General features: G+C 36.0%; 1 protein-coding gene across 2 annotated transcripts in view; it reads right to left on the bottom strand.

Moving 5' to 3' along the window:
• The window catches only part of SOX6 (SRY-box transcription factor 6), a 238,176-nt gene that overhangs the window by 215,539 nt on the left and 1,057 nt on the right, over positions 1–21,580 (bottom strand). For both annotated transcript variants that reach the window (XM_084263308.1, XM_084263307.1), the window contains exon 2: positions 7,997–8,240. In XM_084263308.1, coding sequence (XP_084119434.1) covers positions 7,997–8,240 — 244 coding nt within the window. The remainder of the gene's footprint in view (positions 1–7,996; positions 8,241–21,580) is intronic.

The raw sequence follows: 21,580 nt of genomic DNA, 5'->3' as shown, positions 1-21,580 counted from the left end.
TCTCTGAAGGTGAGAAAAGAGGAAAACTCAGGAACTAAAACTGTGGGCTGTACAAAATTAGGATCACAGTGTTAGTTAGCAATTTAAGAATAACTACCGTCAACTTTGATTGAAAGTTGATGACTGCAATCCTACTCAATAGCCAGAGAGAAAACTGTTTCTGTAAGAGTTCAACTAAAATCACAGGATGAATGGCCAAGAAGTAGAAAGCAAATATTACTAACACAAAATGTGTTAGTTGAATTGCTTATTTCCATGTGGATGAGGCTTTTCTGTTATAAAGGGATATTTATCTGTCTCTGCATTGAATGGGACACATGTAAACACCCCAGGAAAGTTGGATATCCAGAGTGGTTTTGATTCCAAGTACGAGAGGCATGCTGGCACTTGGAACTATTCTGGAGTTAACATATAATGAAAGCAAATGTTTACAAAATCATTTCCAATCACTACATTAAATAAGGTTTCCCATTTTGAGGAATTTAATTAAATAGAATTAAGAGAAATTAAAAATCTAAGTGATCATTTCCAATTCTCATCTGATTAAAAAAAAAAACAAAAGTTTTATTAAGAAAGATTTATTTAAATCCAAGGCTTGAGAATGACTGCTATGAGCTTTTGAGAGAACATAATTTCTAAAGTCTCAGCAAATTATGCTGGTGGGAGGGCAAATCGCAAGTAATGGAATAAAACCTCGAGTCTTTAACTCAGCATTAAAACTTACACTGATTTCACTGCCAAAGTATAGGCTGAATGCAGTCTGTAAAAGGCTTGTATAGTGTCTTTTTATAGACATCTAAAAAGCTCAGGAAGAAACAAAACAACAGTAAACACTAGTTCTAAGCCAAGAAATAATATCCTCAATGAAGAAAAAAAGCATGATGAAAATAACTTTAGATCAAAGGTTTAAAAATTAGATGACATGAATATGGCCTTATGAACAGGCCACTGCAAGACGACATCTGCTTGGAAGGAACAGGTATGGACTTTTTGTTTGATGTTAAATGTGACCACTTAATTGCAGTAATTCTTTGATACTCAGGTTTTGGGGCTGACCAAATGAATCTGTATCAACTTTGGGCTACAGAGATTTTATAAGGTTACAATTTTTCAACTGTGTGATTTAAAACCTTCTCTTTACAAATCTGTGAAAAATGTTGACAGGCATTTTGCTCCATTCTATAAGAGAAAAATCAAAATTCTTAAATACAATGGCCAGTCATTTCTACGTGGCAATCAACTCAACCACAAATGATACACATAAACTCATGTGTGCACTTTTGTAAGTTAGATGCTAAGGATTTCCTTAATTATCCAAATACCATATGTCCTAATTCTCTGTGCTTATGTTTGTTAATAAATCACAACAATATTGAGACTTTATGCCCTGGACTTTGGTTAAATGCTCTTATTAAGGAAAGAGTCATGGCCAACCCTCTACAGAAAAAGTATTTAGACATATTTTCATCTAAACTGAAACTGAAATGCATTGTGATCAGTCCCAGCTGATTAGCACTGTTTACCTTTTGGGTAAATAAAGACACATATTTTGTGACGTATGCTTGTCAGAAGCTGCCAAATAAAATAAGGATTGTGTGGCTTGAATATCCCAGACTACTTTGTATATATCCAACTTCTTCCTATTAGGTCATCTTAGTTGTCCAACTTATAACTAGATCTACTGTAAATATCAGAATAAAAATTGTATTTATGTTTTTACAATATCAAATGCACATGGAAATCCTTCTCTGTATATAGTTACATGACATGTATTACATGCTTTATGTTTCCCTTTTAGCATTTGCAGAGGAATGCATGCAGGAAGCCAGCCTGCTGCATAGAGTACTTGTATTTCTTTAAGGTAAACACTGATGAAACATTTGGAAGATTGAAATAAAAACAAGGCATTTATGAGACATAAAGGTATCACATAAAACTGTTGTGAATTACAATAACACTGGCTAAATCCCAGAACAGATAATCCTTATAAACATGCAGGAATGTTGTAAACTGTATATGAATGTCAGTGATACAGTACATTAGGAGATTCATATTACATTTTGTGCTGTGCAAGTCTCAGTCACTGGATTTTTCATGGCCTCAAAGATTAAAATAAATATATGTAGTATCTTTCCATCCTCCATGAAGACATTTTATGTACACAGTTTTATTATGCTGAACAAAGATACCAAAGTGTTTTTTCTTGAGCTGTCAAAGTACAAAAGAAATGCAAAAAGTCCTTGCACAGATGTAGTAAAGTGCTGGATTTTATCTTTTGGCAGGTGCTCAATATGCAGCCCACATAATCACATGTTAATGACTGGAGTGTGTTAATCAGCATGCATACCTGATTCCTTCTTGCCCAAGGAAAAAAAAATTTAACAATTTAGAGCGTGTTAATGCTTCTACTTTTGAAAAAATTCAGATCAATATACAGAAGTGAATTAAAAACTTTTCAGAAAGAGCTTTATAAAAAATAGGAAATGTTTAATCAAGAGAAAGGAAGAAAATTACTACAGGATTAGATGATCACAAACTACAAGTCTTGTGCAAAAAAGTCAGGTGATGATTAAGTCTATTAAAACACAGTTCACCCTAGAATATAGGGAAAGGTTTAAAATAGACCATGCATTTGCAAAAAAAAAAAAAAAAATACAGTGTCAAAATGAGAATAATAGAGTTATAAAAGGTATGCCAAAAAGTACAGTGATTTGATTCTTCTTCAAATAAAGTCAATTTTGTATTTCACCACTCCATTATACACACTATCCTGCACACTTTTAGGGAATTGTTTTATTATTTTGAAAAGTAAATATATTTTTATGCTAAATCTAGTAAAACTAAGTCCTTCCTCTTTCCAAACTTTATACATATGCTTAACTTGTACTTGTTGCGAGTCCTAATAATGTGAAATTAAGCACATACCTGAATACCTTCTGAGTCAAAACATGACTGGAAAAAAAAATATTTCTATCTTTTCTATGATATCTTTCTCATGGATGTTTATTTTTTCTATAAAATAATGTATCATCTGCTTTTTTTTTCAGTCAAAACTTTGTACCCATGCAATTACATACGAATGTATTTATCTCTTTAGTTAGATAAAAATTCTGAGGCATTACCTGGCATACAGAAATAATATCACAAGCACAGTAGAATTGCTTTCGATCATGATAAAACTCAGATTTGTACATGTAAAGAACAGCTGCATGAGCAATTTAGCAGATAGAGAATTGCCAGAGTTTAGGGCATTTATATTTGATGCATTTTATATGCTTATATCCAGCCCGTAAATGAACTAAAAATAAAATTTCAAAACACGTAATTGTATCTATAACTTTTGAGAATTTGAAGCCATGAATTTATATAACAACAAATTCACAGTGCTTAACATGTATAAACGTTTTTCAAGGATCTTTCCTAAAAATGTGAGTTTATTTTCCTTAAAGGGAAGAACTTTCAACAAGAGAAGTTAATAACAAGGCCAGTGGGGGGAGGGGGGAGCAACAAGATTGGTTTTGTTTTATGTAATGACAGTAAACACTGAAACATTAAGACTTTCAGGATACCACCTACTTCTGCCTTTCTGATGCCAGTAGTTTTGCTAACGATATGTAAAGCTAAATTGGATACTTGGTGATTTTAGATCATTTTAAAAGGAACAAATGCACGTTGCACTAAGAGATCTTCACTTTTCCTGCTGCATATACAAATCTGCTCTCAGCACTGCTGAAACATACATGCGGACACAGTGGAAAGGTAGCAAGCCTTTCATTCTTTTGACAAGAAGTCAACACAAGACAGAGACTTGCCATAATTATGAAATGTATGTTGATGTTGCCATTTGAGCTAAAATCCAATGAGATAAATTTCATTTATAAATCCAAAGGATCTCTGAATGATGTTACAAAATGTACAGGGAAATGTAGCGCATATTTGGAGGTAATTAACTTGTATTTGTATATGCATTTCTTTTTCCTCAGTCACGGGAAAATAACACCCATCCTTTATACTTGAGTTCCTGCTGTGGTTCCCTGTAACAGTCTTTTCCCTGCATCGTTCCAAGTAATCATAGAGCAAAAGGATGTGGAAGCCCTCCTTCAGTGCATGCAAACACTGCCTACATAATACCCCTTAAGGAGGTGGGCAGGGGAGGAACATTAGTGGGAAAAGAAAATGCAGTGACCATCAGAGTGATACATCATCATGAACAGTGATGAGCGCAGTTCCTGCTAGTTCTTCTCTGTTACCAGATTCGTTATACTGGGATCAGGGATGGGAACAAAATTTGCATCTCTCTTTTAACTGTTGAAGCACTTCTGTGATTTGGAGAATGATTCCAGATTTCATTAAGTTAAAGCTGCTCAAATTTATTGTTTACAAGGCCCACATTTAGCCTTTACAGCCATGGGAATACTCTACCCCACTCCTTGAAGAGAGTAAGGCCACTTATCCTTCTAAACTTGTATCTTCTTGTTGGCATTGCTTTCCTCCGATACTTCAGAGCAAAAATAAAATTCCTGCAGGATGTACTACACAAACCATGTGTGGCTCTCTGTGAAGATGGGGACCATGCCTGTTCCACACTGAACAAATCACAGATTATGATCCTCCATTTCTTTACATATTTACTAGTAAACATATTATTGAGATACAACAATTAAGTCTCTATTAAATTCAGTAAAAGTAGATATTGTTTACTTTCCTCCCCCAGCCTCTCTCAGTCTGTTGCCCGGAGAGCCAGGTTTTGGATGCAATCTTGCCTGCTTACTCACTGTCCATGAGAGAAAGCAGGATAATTTCATCATTATCTTAGTACCACTTTGTCCTCTTCCCTAAAGTTTTCTGCAGCACACAGATACATCCTTAGCCTAAAATAGATTTTGTTTTCTACTATAACTGTAGTCAGCAATAAATACCCATCTGTCCAGGTATTTTTATATTAAGCTAGAGTTAGAAATACACAGTAATCTTTTCAGCTCATCAATAAGAAATTACTGAAATTTTTTGGTTGTTTTATTTTCTCCCCACTGTAACATCAAATTGGCTGGTGATACGATACTCACAGTGTAAGTCATTACAGGTCTGACGTTACAGTTGTTACACATTGCTGAATCTGTCAAATGAAAAGGGAGCACAAAGGGAATTTCCAAATGCAGCTGCTATTTCCCATTTGTTAAATCCTTTTATTACACCATATAAGTACACAGCTGGGAAATACTATAGAGTGGGAGTTAAAACAAAATATTTTGGCTTCCAGACATTCAGAATACACAAAGGACTCAGTGGAAAGCAATGCCTGATATCAAAAGGGAGTGAAAGTTTGAAAACATTTCTAGCCAGTGTGGGGTTTTTTTTATGATAATACACAATGTAGTTTAAAGGTATCTGATATTACAGAAAGTGCTGCATACCATAGATGTTGGGAAAATAATCTTTTTTCAGTTAAATTTCCCTACTACAGAATCTTTTTTTCACCTAAGAGCAGCCCTCATAACATGTTACGATACATACTGTATGCTGTCACAAATTCCAGTGAACACTTTCGTAGTTTTAAGGGCACAAAGGCAGCAGGATTGTCCCTTTAATTAGGTACCACATAAACCAGAATTTTTTTCCTCCCCATATGTCGACACAGCATTCTTTGAATTTGCTATCTTATAACCAGACAACACAAATTTATGATGCATTTTAATGACAGCACTACTGTCTTTACTTTCAGAGTAAATGGTATGAGCAGGTGCTTCTTCAAATCTGCTTTGGAAGGATCCATCTGAGAAAGGTCAGAAAGTGCTTACCTTCTGGGAATTCTGTTTTATTAAGCAGAAAAGCAGTCACTGCCACAGCACCTATCTCAAAATTGACCAACCCACCTTCTGGAATTTCTCTTTCTGGAAAGAAACTCCTATCCTACCTTAAAGGAGCATCAATTTGCCATCAGGAAAACTTCAAGCACCTTTGAATTCTTTCTTAGGAATACTGATGCCTGCTTAGAGATTGAGGTGTTTCAGTGAAACTTTATGCAACTAATCGAGGCTTAAAGGTTTGCTCATGAAGGACATAAATAAAGGAGAAAAAAAAAATCACATATTTAAATAAGTTCCCTAAATGACAGTCCCTCGAGGAGAAATAAAACCACTCATCTAATTCACCTAAACTGTACATACACTGGGACCTTGCTCTCAATGTTTTAGATCTCTCTCAAGCACAACCAAACATGCCTTAGAACTTCAGTTTTCACTTCCAGCTTGTAGAAGTAAATTATACTCAGCTTTGAGCCAGGCAAAAAAATCTGTTTGGTTTAGCTGAGCGCTACCTAAATAAGGATGACGTACATCCACCACCAGATTTAACCCAAGGGAATTGTGGAAACTCCTAATGATTTTCAGGACATTCATCCACATGTATGACTGAATATTTACTGGGGAAAGAAAAGGAGAGAGGAAAACCAGAGTGCTAAGTCACTCAAGCTAAGTTTATGCACCTGTTCTGAAACATGATAAGCTGGATATTGATTAATGTCTGTCCAGAGGTACAGCAGGCGTTGACATGATAGTGCAGCATTAAAAAAGAAAACAGAGATTGTACTGTGCTGCCGTGAGTGTAAACCCGCTTCAGAGCAATACAAACGAGTACAACTGCTCGTACCGATACAGGTTCTATAATTTTGGTTTAAGCATTACTCCAAGGAACAGCCTGACCCAAAACCTAATGCTTTGAGGGGCTCCTAGAGGCTAAGACTTCCTTTCTTTCTGGGACACAGAGCCATTTTGTCAATGGTACTGGTGTCCTGACCAAGAATCACATGCCTCTCTGCACATGTGCAAAGACGTGCACATGCCTCTCTGCTATTAATTTAATTAATTCCAGGCACCAAAATATGCATGAATTCCTATGTTGATCAATGCAAGAATTATTATTTCTAGTAAAAATTCAAATTTATGTTTTTTATTGTTCACACTATCAAAAAAGTTCTACTTTTGTTTTTTAACCTTATGGAAAGCTGCTGATTCATACTACGGGGAAAAAAAAGACTTACTAGAAAAAATCCACTCATAGTCATTTAATAAAATTAAAGAAGAAATTTTATGAAAAGGCAGGGTATTCTTTTTAAACTAACTGTGTGAATTTAATGTCTGTGAAAGTCACTTTATGGAGAGTCTGGAATTACGATGTTCTAAATTTACAGAACACCTGGCTGGTCCACATACCCTAATTCTTTTCCAGAGGAACACATGTAAGGAAAATAAATTGACTGAGATGCTATGCCCATTCACTCTTCATTCAGTCTGCCCATCTACTGCAGAATTTTTGGGGACGCAGAGACAGAATTACAGCTGCAAAATAATTTTATCTATACTACTGAAGAGAAAGCAGATAATAATTCTGATCATTGCTAACATTACCTATATACAAACTGGTGATCTAGAGCAGAAGAGGATGGCACAGTTACTCATAAAAACCTTTCTCCTCCACATAATATTTAACAAATACAGCAGGATGCTTGTGTCACCTAAAATAACGGCTTCTTTGTTGTGGTGTAAAGCTGTAATATTCTAGATTTGGTGGGTTCTATTTCTGAGGGACACATAAAAAAAATACATTAATGTTTCTTCCTTCAGCACAACACTTTGCAGATGACAAACAGTAGTGAGCTACATCTCCTGTCAGAAATTAATGCTTGAATATATGAGCTAGAGAGGTTATGACATAAATCAAGGTATGAATGAAAACATGATAAATAGATGCATTTCCCTTCCAAAGGTGAACTCATCAAATGACCTCATTCACATAGACCTGTATACTTAAGAAGATTATACAATTGTAATTTACATTTACACCATTTTGATGTTGATCTATTACTAACACTGACACTTCAGCATTTAAAAAGCTTTGCACCCATGAAGAACTGTATTGAACAAATCTTTCAAAATGGAAGTCAAAAGCCTTTTACAACAGCAGTTTAGAAAGCCCCTGTGAGAACTGTAAAACTCACCATTCTGTGTTGGGCTGAGATGACTCCATCCCACTCAGGATCTTGCTGAATCGTCGTGACCAGAGTTGGTAGCTCCTCAGAGTGAGGTTTGTTGTGCATTACATTATGTAGAGGCAGATGAGGGGTCGCATGCTGATCACTGTTGCCTTCTTCCTTGTCTCGTGATGCTAAGTCCTGGGTCATTGTTTCCTCTCCATCAGCTGCACATGCAAATGGAGAGGTAGCCTGCTTGGAAGACATTCTTCTACAAAACAAGAAAAGCAGACAAAAAGACATTGACATTAAATGTAACAATCAAACTCAAAACAGTCCTCTAAACACAGCCTGCTTGCTTACAACAGTTATAAATTAATAATATGCAGTCAAAAAAAGTACTGTAAAAAGCACAGATTTGGGTGATCTGGACCCAAAACATTGAGATAAAATATGCATTGATGCCAAGTCAAAGTCAGGGTTAACATATATGATGACGCTCCATTCATTTAGACTTGTCAAACAGTATCGTTTTCTCCAGCCATCTGAACAGGGATGTTATTGGTATTTTCATGTTGGTTTTGCCAAAGAGTTCAAACCTTTAAATTCAGACTCACAAGAGCAATACGAAGGTTATAAGTAAACGTTTAAATTAGAGCCCATCATGATTTCCTACCCTCATTTCTTTTAAGCAGATGTTTTCTACACAAATAAGAATTTTTAAATTACAAATTCTGCTAAAAAAGTCCTTTTGCTATTTCTTTAAAGCTGTATCTGCTCTTAATGTGTATAAATTTTCCCCAGTTTTACCCTTTGGATAGCGTTTTGAGAAGTTCATGTGAAAAGTGTTCTAAAACCAAATGGTATATTGAATTGATGGATAACATCTGAGCAATCTTTTACAGTTTGAACTAAAAATCTAAAATAATTATGTTTCATTTCATATTAGGCATCCAGTACAGGATATAGCTCAACAAATTACTTTAAATGACTTAAAAGTGTAATGAATAAATACATTGATTTATGTTAAATGTCTTTTCCTAATAATGGCCTCTTACGACCATTTCGTATGCAAACACAGCTTTCACCAGTTTCTGCACTTAAATGAAAATATAACTGACTTCAACTCAAAATCTGAAAACACTTTTTTTAAAATTTCTAATAAGATTAACTGCAACTGTTAAAACAATCATTAATAAACCTAAAAGAAGACAGCTAAAATATATTAGCTATTTTCTGAGGGCTTAGTAACTTTAGAATATCCTTGACACTGAAATTGCTGAGAAACTAAGGAATAAGATCTTCACCTTAATTGCTTTTTAACAATAATTGATTTCATACCATTTCTTTAAAAATGCACAAATCAGTTAACATAGGAAACCACATGAGCATTTTTCAAATTAGCAAATCATTAACTTGCTAGTACTGTTTCTACAGACAAATAAATACTGATTAAAGGGTCTGGAAATCTGAGACTAACAGTTAAATTTACAAATCTGTCACATGCTTTCATGAATATTACAGTGAAGGAAATATCAAGTGCAAAGAAAAATAATTAAGTTAATTCCAATTTAAACAGTAGTTTTTATGTAGCAGCCTGTGTTTCACATAGGATTTAACAGCTAATGCTAAATTTCTCACAATTAATGAGGGAGTTCAGATTTAGTATCCTACAGTGAAAAAAAATTAATATAGGATCAACTAATCTAATTATGTACAGTTCTATATGAAAGTATTACAAGCTTTGAAGTGCTTTGAAACATATTAAAACACTGATACCTATTTAGAATAACTATTCTGTAAATAGAGATAATCCTGCCTCTTAAACTTGATACTGGTGGGGAAAAAAAAGGTTGTGTTTTCTTTAGGGGATCCTAAGTGTAAGTGGGAGTCTAATATTAATGTTGCCAATAAGCAGAACTGAGGAATTTAAACCATGTATTACATTCTTACTATGCGAAAGAATTTGTGTTGATGCTACAGAGAACGTGCCAAGAGTTCAGCAACCATCGTTATGGTACGTACTTCAAAAGGTTCTGCTTCATAATTACTATGATCCAAGATAAAATAAAAGGTTTGCTTTCCCTTTTCTCATTAAAATAGTCACGTTAATGTAATCCCTCACACGAAAATATAAGTCAATGCACTCTGCAGTTGGAAGGCCAGACATGAAAACTGAGAGTCACAATAAAGGATTTTCCTTTCTTTCACCTTCTCAACAGATCTCGTTCCTGTTTCAAACTGAACGAGCTTCTGCAAAAAGCAATAGCTATGGCTGTTTCTTCACCATAAATTAATCATGACACAAAACTAGAAATGAAAATGTCTCTTAAGAATAATTTCAACTACAAACTGCTCCAATGAATAATAGTGCTCAATCCTAATTAAATACAACTCTGCAGCTGCAAAAATAGGCTGAATCTGTCCAAAGCTACGAGTTGGCTTTAAAGGCTGGTTTGTTAGGGACTGTTTTCTTAAGGAAGGCTGGGCCCTCAGTCTTAATCAGCCAATAAATTATTTCCTGCAATTACATTAAATAGAAAATTATCTTCAAATTGGGAATGTTAATTGAAAATCAAAATTCAGACTGAAGTTTAGAAATTACATGCTGAATATAATTAGTCTAGAGAGGCTTCACCTCTATTTCATAAACAGGCTTTTGGTATTTCCTCAAGTGACCATTGAGTAAAACTATTGACTGGTAACGCACTATAGAGGAAACACTTTTTCTCTGCCATATACTCCAATATACTTTACTCTTATTCATGATGTTTTAAACGCAATTAAAAAAAATCTCTATTCATGTCTTGTTAAGTTGATTACACAGAGAAAAGAGGTCTCAACCTTAAATAAAATTACATTGACAGTCACACTCACTAATAATCTCAAACTATGCCCAGCATCTTTTTTTGCTGTACTAGACTAAGAGAATGAACCAAGAGCAGGGTTCGAATGATTTCTAGCTGCACCTACCCCTTTTCTCCAATGCTGCATTATGGTCAGACACATTTTCATACTGTACTTCACTCAGTTACCTGTAGTCCTAGAGCCTGAAAATAAAGACAAGCTTAGGAAGGCCTCCCACGTGCTTGCTTTCCTCATGACATAATTGCTAGGCGTACGTTTCATTTCTGTTTTCCCAAAAACCTTTGTTAAAACAGCAAGATTTAGCACATTAATTCTAGTCAGAGGTCAGCACTTAGTGACATCTCTCAGGTTTTTACTTGCTAGGTTTTAAGCATTGGGGTAAAGTGAACAGAGCTATAGGACCCTGCTGGATTGAGTGACCCACCTTCTTTTCCCAGCACAATCACTAGCTCAATCAATAAACCTCATGTGTACATCCCTTCTGAGGGTGCCAGGTTAGGCACCAAATATTGATCATGCCTGGGTTCATAACCAGTAAAACAGAGCAAATATAGACTATGTAATTGAGTCTTATCCAGTCAGTTACTTCACGCAGGTTTCTCTTGTTACCTTTTGGGTTTACTTAAATAGGAAAATTCGGTACATGAAGTCCATCAGGCAGAGTTCAGCCAAAAACTCCAAGGTCTCAACAAATTCAAAGGGAGAAGAATCTGGCCCATTTGAGTAGTTTATGATAATATTAAACCATAGAACTGGTTGTTGTGCTAAAATGTTTTAATGTTAAATGTGGGTATGAATAGCAGTCAAATTTTAAGCCATAACAACTTCATCATTTTACATTTAAAATATTCAAGATTCATTTGCTAAGATCCCTGGCAAGAGGAAAAAAATACCAATATCCAGGATAAATAAGGCTTGTAAAAGGTATCAGCAATTTACTAGTTTGCATTATAATTTTTTTCTCCTATTATCAATTAAATTCACTCAAATGGTTTTAAAAAAAGTTTCTGATAAAAAATATCTCCCTAGTTATAACCCCTGCAAACAGGGGTTTATAATGGAAGTGCTGACACAACCCTAACTACAGCAGCGCAAATGGTGCCGCTATAATACACAAAATCAAGTTCTATTATTCTAAACTATCCTCGCTCGGGGGGTTTTCTTTACTGTGCTCCCAGACAAACTGCTGAAGCATGAAAAATTTAAATGCAATCAAGTGGGTCCAATTCTACTTTACTAGAACAAGTGTCTACAGTGGTACAATCTTAAAAGAAGATGCAACAGATTTGTTTGGTGCTTTTCTTTCTTTTTTCTTTTTTAGCTGTTTATTTATAATACTGTGCAGTAGAGATAAAATAAGAGAGGAAATTACACTCACATTATATCAGTATATTGATTACACAGCACACAATCAAAAAGAAAACTACATTGTGAAATTGTTGCTTTGGTTAAATTGAGAGATTAGCTGAACACAGCAATCACTAAAGGTGGAAAATATACCTAATAGATAGGAAAAAAAATTGGAAAAGGCTCTAATTATCTGAAGTCCTATCACCTACTCAACCTAAACAAATTGTGAGTTGAATTTTCCAAAACTAGAATAAATTCTGTCTTGTTTTGAACCCAACACAGGAGAAGAATGGGATCATTTATCAAAACCACAGTAAAGCTCAGGAATTGGATCCCAATTTCAGTAAGCCTCAATACTAAGGTAGTAAACCTAAAATTGAACTGCTAAGGCATTTTTACCTACATAAACCTAATGAAGATTGCCAGACTCTCAAAACTTATTTCCTAGGGACAGTTTGTGTGATATACCTTTATAAATGCAAACAATAATACTTTTTTTTTCTTCTAAGGCTTTTCTGTGGTCTCAAATCTTCAAACAATGTATACCTTCTTATTCAAAACAATTAGATGATATTCCTGACATGAAAGGCTTCCAAAGCCTAAAATCTTCCATCCCTGCTAACTGCTCAAATGATTAAATGTTACAGTGGAAACTATGGCTAGACCTAGAGTTTTAGTTGCTAGACATTTCAGAATCAAGCCACAAAGTATTAATACAGATAACAATGTCACAGCTCAGACACTGTTCCAAAAACATACAAACCGAGAAATAACAAGAAGATATATGGCGAAGCAGACTTGTAGTTGGCTGGATAGTCTAACTTCTACTCTGATCCACCCTCACAAAGCATTCAAACCTAAAGGCATGCCTACACTGCAGCCACATAAATAACTGCTTTGTAACGCTAAGATATCCAAACTAATTTTAAACAAGCTCATTTCTGATAGCGCTCCAACTACAGTAGCATGGTACTCATATGGACTAATTCATCCCACTTTAATGACTGCAGTAGAGACATAACCCAGGTCTACAACTCTAACAGTAGATTGGAATCAGATTAGATTAGAAATACATTCACTTACAGAGCTTTTATGAACAGTCTCCATTCCTTTTCCCCAAAGTGCCAGATTAAAGTACTTAAGTGCATGATTAACTGTAAGTATGCAAGCAGTCCACTAATTTCAAATTGGACTACTCAGTTTCAAAAAGTTAAGCACATGTCTAAGTGCTTTGGTGACTCCAGAACTAAATAAATTAAGAGAAACCAATTTTAGAACTACTCACAACCGTTTAAATATTTCCTTCTAAACTTTTATGCTAACCTGGTGTTCATGCAATGTGAAATTCAGGCACAGCACCTTAGCCCTCCCCACTTTCTAAAATAGCAACAAATGTGCATATTCCTCTCATAATATTAAATGTGACTTATGGAACCCTTCCTTACAAATCAGCACTCAGCTTTGGGATAAAGTAAATGCATCGTATACTCTTCTTTGCCTGCACTGCCCACAGTATCCTACTCTTTCATACTTATGCCACACCTCATCACTTGTGCCCTATGGCTTTCAGGGATCATCAAACCCCTCTGAAACTGAAGACTGTTATCTATGGATCATCTTTCATGCAATCTATTTTGCAGTGCAAGTTCACCTATACTAGTACAGGCCTGATGTAGAAAGGGGTACACTGACATGGTTGCATAGAAACTACTGGAACAAATCACTTATTTCTAGCTGGGAATCAGTTTAGCATCATTTAAATATTCAGGAAAACTGATCTTTATTTTTGCTGTATAAAGGTACTAGTTACAGTAGCGCTAAGATAGACAAAGAAAAAGGAAAATGCTTTGCCAGTAGCCAACATACTTCACAGTTCTGCCCTTGTGAAACAATGTTATGTAGGCATATCTCAGTAACGTAATTCATTGTAAATCTAATGCCATAATCTGTCTGCCATTGTAGAAGAAACAGTTATTTCCTAAAATTATGAAATCTCATATTTGTTTTTCAATGAGCCTTAGTAACACAAATGAACCTTTTTTAAATTACTCCATTCTCCTGGGGTCCTACGCCCCAACATGAATCCCTATGCACAAAACCTTTATAGATTGACAAGGCAGCAACGGGAGAGAATCTCCCAGTTTCTGTTCCAGGCTCCAGCTCTGAGTCACAACAAGGCCTTAGGCAAATCAGCTCAACTCCCTCAAGCTCTTCCTTGGCTTCATTTTGCAGAAATACTCCAAGTATTGGTTACACAGAGATCATAAACAACATTACAAGATTAGAGAGTTTATGGTGGTCGTAGGAATCACCTTGGAAATAAAAGGCAGGGGATGGGGGCGTAGGGAAGGAGGCAAATATGATTCAAGACATGACAGCTCTCATGTTAACTGAGCACCAAAATCTGTAGCTGAAATAAGCATCAAGCTAAGCAATACACACACAGCTTCCAAGATACACACTCAACTATTCTTGCATTTGTTTTTCCAATCCAGACAAATTACATTTCTGCTAATAGATATGAATCCAAATCATAAAGTTTGACTTCAGATTCATACTCCTCAAATCTCAGAGGGTTTGGAACAATTTTTATGGTATTTCTTCTCATTTGTAACCAAACAAAGTAAGAGTATAACAGACTTTCTCTTACATTCTGCCTTTATAGTGACCTTCTCAGCCATGCAACCACAGTAAAGTATTTTGGTTAGGGAACAAGTTCCAGTCTATTCATCTAGGTGATGAAAACATTAAAATGGATGCTACAAACCCCCTCGCAGTCCTTGATGACTTTTCAGTGAAAATCCAAAGTGTTTATCCAGATTCATAAAACGTTAAAAATACAACCTACCTTTCCAGTAGGTTAAATGTTTCCCTCTATTCACTACCAGAAGCTTTCACTGAAATTCTAAGGTGAACTCACATTGAATGCAGCAAAGGGCAATGATAGAATAGTCACTTAGCACCTGGGATGTGGTCATCTTCAGTCACCGTAGTTAATATTTTCTATAGTTTATATTTAGCTGACAATATTGCTGTCACTTTATTTAAACAGCTTGAGACTGTTCTTTGGACTGCAGCTCATATGCCCTGGAATGCTTTGACTCATGAATTGTTTCTCCTGATAATGTTACATCACGTAACCACCTCTGTTTAATTGGTTGGTATTAGCTTCTCAGTGATGACTGCCTTTAAAGTCCTATGACTATGCCATGTGTCTCTGGATATCTGATTTCTTACTGTTGGAAAAAGAAAAAGAAAAAAGGCAGTGCTGACTTCCAGCTATCTTTACCAATAACTATGGGAACAAGAGTGAGCAAGCCAAGAATTTATCCATCAGCAACTTATTAGGATTTGTTGTTCTAGGCAGCAAGTAACAGAATATGCAATATAAATAAAAGCAATCATTAACAATAAAATTAAAACACAATGGTTGCTATAAATAGAGCATTGATTCGCATATTTTTATGGAATAGAATGTCTTAATTGTTTAGCTGAATGATTATATAAATGGTTTTGATAAAGGATGCCTAAAAATACTGAGGAATTTATTTTAGCATGTTTAGACTTTGAGTTGAGTCTTTATACACAGGACAAGAATGTTTTGGGGGGTTTTTTCCCCCCTTTACAAAGCCTGTTAAGAACTTGTGCTAATAACTAGAAATCTTCATGATCACACTTAAACCTGATGGGCATAAATACCTGAAGGTTCATTAACTCCTTTCAATACTCTATGAGATTCATATTCTAATGGTAAGATACAGTATTCTTAATTTTTTCCTCCGACTGTTATTTTTCAGGAGGTGCCTAAGATTTCTCATAATGAGTTAAAGAGTTAATTTTCAATATTACAGTTGGGAAAACAAAAGGTCACGTGCCATTTCAGAACTGAAATTGTTTATCTACAGTGAGATTTCTCCCCCTCTCCTTCCCTGTTCTCCTCCCTCCCTGACATATTTTTGCTTCTCATTTCTAAATCAAGCACCTCAAGAGACAGCAAAACGAAGTATCCATTTCAGGCTCACCTGTAGCCAGTTGCACTAAGCCACCCAATTAGCACCTCCATGGAACATGGAACAATGGCTCTGCTGCTCAGTTACGGATTCTTTTTAATAAAAACCTTACACTACAAGTCTAAAAACATTTCCAGCAGGCAAAATATTTCTGATTCAGTAGAGGTTACGCAAGCTTCAAAGCACTTAAATATAGGTGCCAAACCACATTGCCAGGAGCTCTTAGTACCGTGAGGTACTGTTACCTGACAGCTTGGTGAATATAAAATTACTTGTTTCTCCAACTGAAGACAATCAAATTGTCACCTTCCATTGTAAAAATGCACAACTAGGGATCAGCAAAGTGCCTACATAATTACCAGGAAGAAAACAAAACATAACAAAAATATCCAATCTAAATTTCTCTAAAGGGTAAACACATCCATCTGGCTATTCACAAAGAAAAGGAGGACGGATTTTATTTTTACTATCAAACACTCTGGCGTTATTTAGCAATAAGATGTATATGCCTTTCATTAAATGAAAAAGGAAAAAGAAGGTGATTCATTAAATATAAAAATAAACACAGGGCAGAACTGTGCTGGGATGTTACTTGTGCAGCACATTTGAAGTACTGCAAGTGTCATCAGAGATGCTAGGGACAAGGAAATGTACCTGCACTGTTGTTACAAACTCATGTATGTGGGGATTCATAAAAATTAATTCTAACTGGCACATGGCGTACTTTGGCAGAAGCTATGCGTGACACGCCACTTTTATTTGTTTATTTAAATGACTTCACTCTAAGAACCGAAAATGAAGTTTGAACTGCAGACTGCCTCAGAACTGGGACTTTCAGGATGTTAAAAACCCAAGGAAAACCTTTGAAGGGGTAATCTGAATACATGAGAACTAGCATTTTCACCATGTATTTCTTTAGGTTATTCAGCAAATGGCCTACATATTCAGGAGTGAAATTTGCATTTTGGTGATGCAGAGATCTCATAACCAGAAATTGTGTTTTATATCTACAGTAGCTCTGGGCATCCTATAAAATATAAAAGAGTGTCCTAGGTAGGACATATACTTGGAAAAATATTTTCGTCTGGTTCACAGAAATAAAGCTAAACTTAAATTCTTCCTGAAAAGTTTGCATTGTTGAGTGACATCACAAATTACCTATTCTGTAACAGTATTCCAGTCACTGCTGACAAAAGCACAAATTCTTGCACATTTATGATGTAAATGCACATCACTTTACCATATTTTTTGAAGTTTCACCAGTGCTGGGGGACTTACAAAGGAAAGGAGAAAAGCAAAATACACAAAAAAGAAGAACCAGTCTTGACATGAGCTTTTCTCTGAAGGAACATTCAAGAATGGCAGTAAGGGACAAGCAGCTTTTTTCTACCCTGCAGAGTTGCACCAGAGCCAGGCATGACCCTAACCCTTGCAGATAAAGCAGGGACAAGGGCTGTTTAAATATGTTGTTAGCCTTGGAGAAGAGGTTAAGGAAAAGATGCAGGCTCCACACAAGCAGGCACACCTTCCATGCCTCATCTCAGCACCTCCAGGAGCTCAGGTGCAGCACTGAAATGCTGGGCTTCACCATCTACAACCAGCTCACAGGTTTTGGCCATTGATGCTTACTCTTGTGCGCTACACTACATCATACAACACAGCATCTTCTTTTCCACTGCATTAGGATGTTGATGCACTCTAGCTTATATTCCTAAATGTGGCATTGTTTTCAAGGGGCTAAGCAGGATATTTGGGAGGACAGGTTGGGATGTGGGTCAGTGGGAACAAAGGAAGGAAGGAAGGTAGTAAACACCCACAATTTTAAATGCATGAACGTTTTGATCAGAGAAAACAAAACTAGACAAAATGCCCCACTTTCTGTTACTTTGAAAAATTCTGAGTTTTGATAGAGTCCTTACAAGCAGGCTTTTATAAGGCAGCGTTGTGCACAATATTTCTTTGTTTTGAACTAAGTCTTACACAATATGATCCTTACATACGTGCACAATGGGAACACTAAACTGTGTTTACAGACCCCTACAGGAACCACCTCATTTACCAGTGAGTGGCAGCTACTACTGGGATAAAGGACAGGGTAGTCTGAAGCAGCATACTGTTCCGAAAAAGATTACAGAGGATACTATGCCCAGCTGAAACTACCCAGGAAATATTTCAGAAATATCCCTGTTTGATTGCCAACATGGCCAAGAACAACAATGTGGCAACTCCTCTCTTTCTCCTGCAAAGCCCTCCACTGCTTGGGCTGCTCAAGTTTTCATCGGATGGAGTAGATGGGGCCATTTTTCCTTAATTTACCTCAACATGAAAATATGAAGACAAAACACAAATAATTGCAACAGTCTAAGAATTTAAACAAAGCAAAACAAAACACTGTCACCTCTATTAATTAAGATAATCGGTTGCCATTAAGAAGTGCAAACAATTTAAAGTTCAATTTATTGAGACTTTAAACCTCCTCTCACAAGATGCACAGATGAAATCTCTACCAATTTTAACTAAGACATTACTGTTAATCATTTTACTCTCAACATGACATACTTAACCATATTGAGTATTTTCATTTGATATTTAGAAAAACAAACTGAAAAAAACCCAAACCAAAAACTGAAATCACTGGTTACTATTAACCAGTTTCCCAATGCAAGTTTCTTATTTTTCAGGAACTCGTTAAGGTATTTGGACTAGGCGCTGATAAGAATCAGAGAACATTAAAAAATAACTGTTACAGGTAAAACACTGCTCCATCACTCAGCTTGGAGAGATCAAGCAGTATGCAGTCTCTCCATACAGCACTCCATATCAATTGCAAAGGAAACTACAAACTGTCCCTGTTTTTTGGCTTCAGTTCTGCAAAGTACCACAAAATTGTTAGGAAGAAATAATTTGCACTAACTGAGAGGCCTCAGCTATCCTGTTTGCATGGAAAATACAGCAACTGATCTCTAAGAAGGAGACGGAAACATGCACAGCAAAATCAGTTATAAGAGTAAAGGTGAAGAGCACCCAGGATCTGAATTGCTCCACATTTCCATGTGCTTGAAGTTCCGTGTCAGTATTTTTGAATGTGTCAAAGAACATCACAAAGCACAATAATCAGAATACAAGGAAAAAGATAAACCAGCACACGAACCAAAGGTCCAGTCAAATGAAGGTGTCCCCAAGAAAGCAGAAACTAAAAAGCTCAGTGCAGACTGAAAATATTGACAGTGATTTTAATAATTTTTACCATTAACATTTAAACACAGTTATATCTCTTACAACTGATTTTAGCTAAAATATTGAAATGTTCTATTTTAACTTGTGATGCAGCTTGTTTAACATTGAACTACACAGCTCCTTGTTGTGGTTTTCATCTCTGACCCATTTTTTCCTATATTTTAAGGATAAAACGTATGATCTGCATTTGTAAAGAAGTCTTGTCTTCTCAAACAGTGTCAATTTTTGCTCAGGGCTATATTTTGTAACAGTTTCCCACTTATGTTTATTGGTAATAATTTATAATAGACAAGCAAACAGTATGTAATATGCGCAGCCTATCACTTCTGAAACCAGATCTGAGTAGTTTCATTTTTCTCAGGAACACCTGTTGAGAGCTCTATGGTCAATTTTGAAAGCATTCCCATATAGAACATGCAGCTTTACAAGCATATTTAGCTGATAGGGCTGTCATCCCTTCCATGAAACATCAATGAGAGTGTCCAGTGTCTGCAGTTTTAAGCTAAACATGAACAGAATTGAAAAGAAATCTTTTAATCTAGGAATGATGACACAGATGTAGAATTGTTACAGACTTTCAATATTGGTCACATCCTCAGACACAGTAAGTCAGAGCAGTTGTACTGAGGTAAAATGAATTATCCTTATTCCGCTAAAGATATATGCTTAACTTTTATTGGCATGAAAAAAGTTACACTTGGTCCTTTTAAAATATGAAAATAATATATTTTCTCTGAAAAACTGACTAGCATTAACATTATTATCAGGGATCCTATGGCATGATAATACTCCTCCAACCACTCATTGCAGAGAAAATTTTAAAAAGGTAAGGAATATTCTAAATAGTAGCAGACTGTATGTATTGCTCTCCGTACTCTTTCAATCTATTCCTTTTGAACTGATTCAAAATAACAAGATGTCTTCAAAATAACAAGATCTCTTCACTTAGACAAACACTTTCATAAAGTTAATAAAAATTACTTATTTGTCTGGCTTCAGTGCTATTATCAGACAATAATTCAAATAGAAATATTGTTTGAATCAAATTAGACTCCAACATAAACTACTGAAACAAAAACAATTTTAGGTTTTAATTTGAATGTGAATCCTTACGTTGCTACTTGGCAAAGCTCTGTAGTCCAGCAGCTCCTGTGGAGCAAGGTCATGAAAGAGACGGGGGTCATCCAAATACATAAGACCCTCGGCACAGCAGGCGCAAACTCCACACTAATTATACTAGGCCACATCAGTCCTCAGCACACAACCACTCTGGCAGCCTCTCCATGGCATTAACACTACACAGACCAGGGCTGAGATGACAGGATCAGGGGAGGTCCCCATCACCCTACCTTTAAGCAGGCAAAAATAAAGTGCAAGAAGAGAGAAAGCAAAGGCTTCTTCAGGGTTTTTTTTTCTCCTGAATCAGTTTTGATCCCTGAGGTTTTGGGAGCTGATGCAGGCAAGGAAAAGCAAGACCTAGCAGGGACGCAAAGTGCCACCCTGGGAAGGAGGCAGGTTTGAGGGGACAGCCTTCCCATCTTTTCAGCAAGGGGGGGGGGGGGGTTCAATCTCCTCGAAGAGGTACCTCTGGAAAGAGGTTCTCTTACTTTGAGGCTCTACCCTGGTTACTTTGTCATAGAAGGTGGCGAAGCAGTCTAATATTCAGCAATCAGTGCAATTTCTCGCATTCCAGGAAACTCAGAATACCTTCACCTTTACTAAGCAGCTCTCCCAGCACTCACACTTTACAAAAGAAGAAACTGAAACTTGGTGAGTTTAATGAATTAACTCAAGGAAACAAAGGAAGTCCAGAGCACATATGACTGAATTTCCAGCCCTTCTCTGCTCCCTGTGAAAGGCATAACTTACAGCAGAAGATGAATCGCAAATCAGGTTTGTAACACATTCATAACTGAACAAGTCTCTTCTCACTAGTGGACAAAGAAATCTTTCCTTACAATAATTTACTTCATAAATAGACATGCAGCGTTGTATTTATTTCTACGGCTTAGTCGTTATAAATTTACTATACCATGTCACAAGTTACAGTTTACTTAAATCAGCCAGTAAATTCAGGGAGAAATGTTTGTTGACACTGAATAGTGAATTCCTAAAAAACCTGACTGCACTTCTGCACTGGCAAGTA

Source organism: Gallinula chloropus (genome assembly GCF_964237585.1).
Source record: "Gallinula chloropus genome assembly, chromosome: 4".
In the NCBI taxonomy this organism is placed as follows: Eukaryota; Metazoa; Chordata; class Aves; order Gruiformes; family Rallidae; genus Gallinula; species Gallinula chloropus.
The sequence above is the reverse complement of the archived record's forward strand: the minus strand, read 5'-3'. Positions and strand labels throughout refer to the sequence as shown.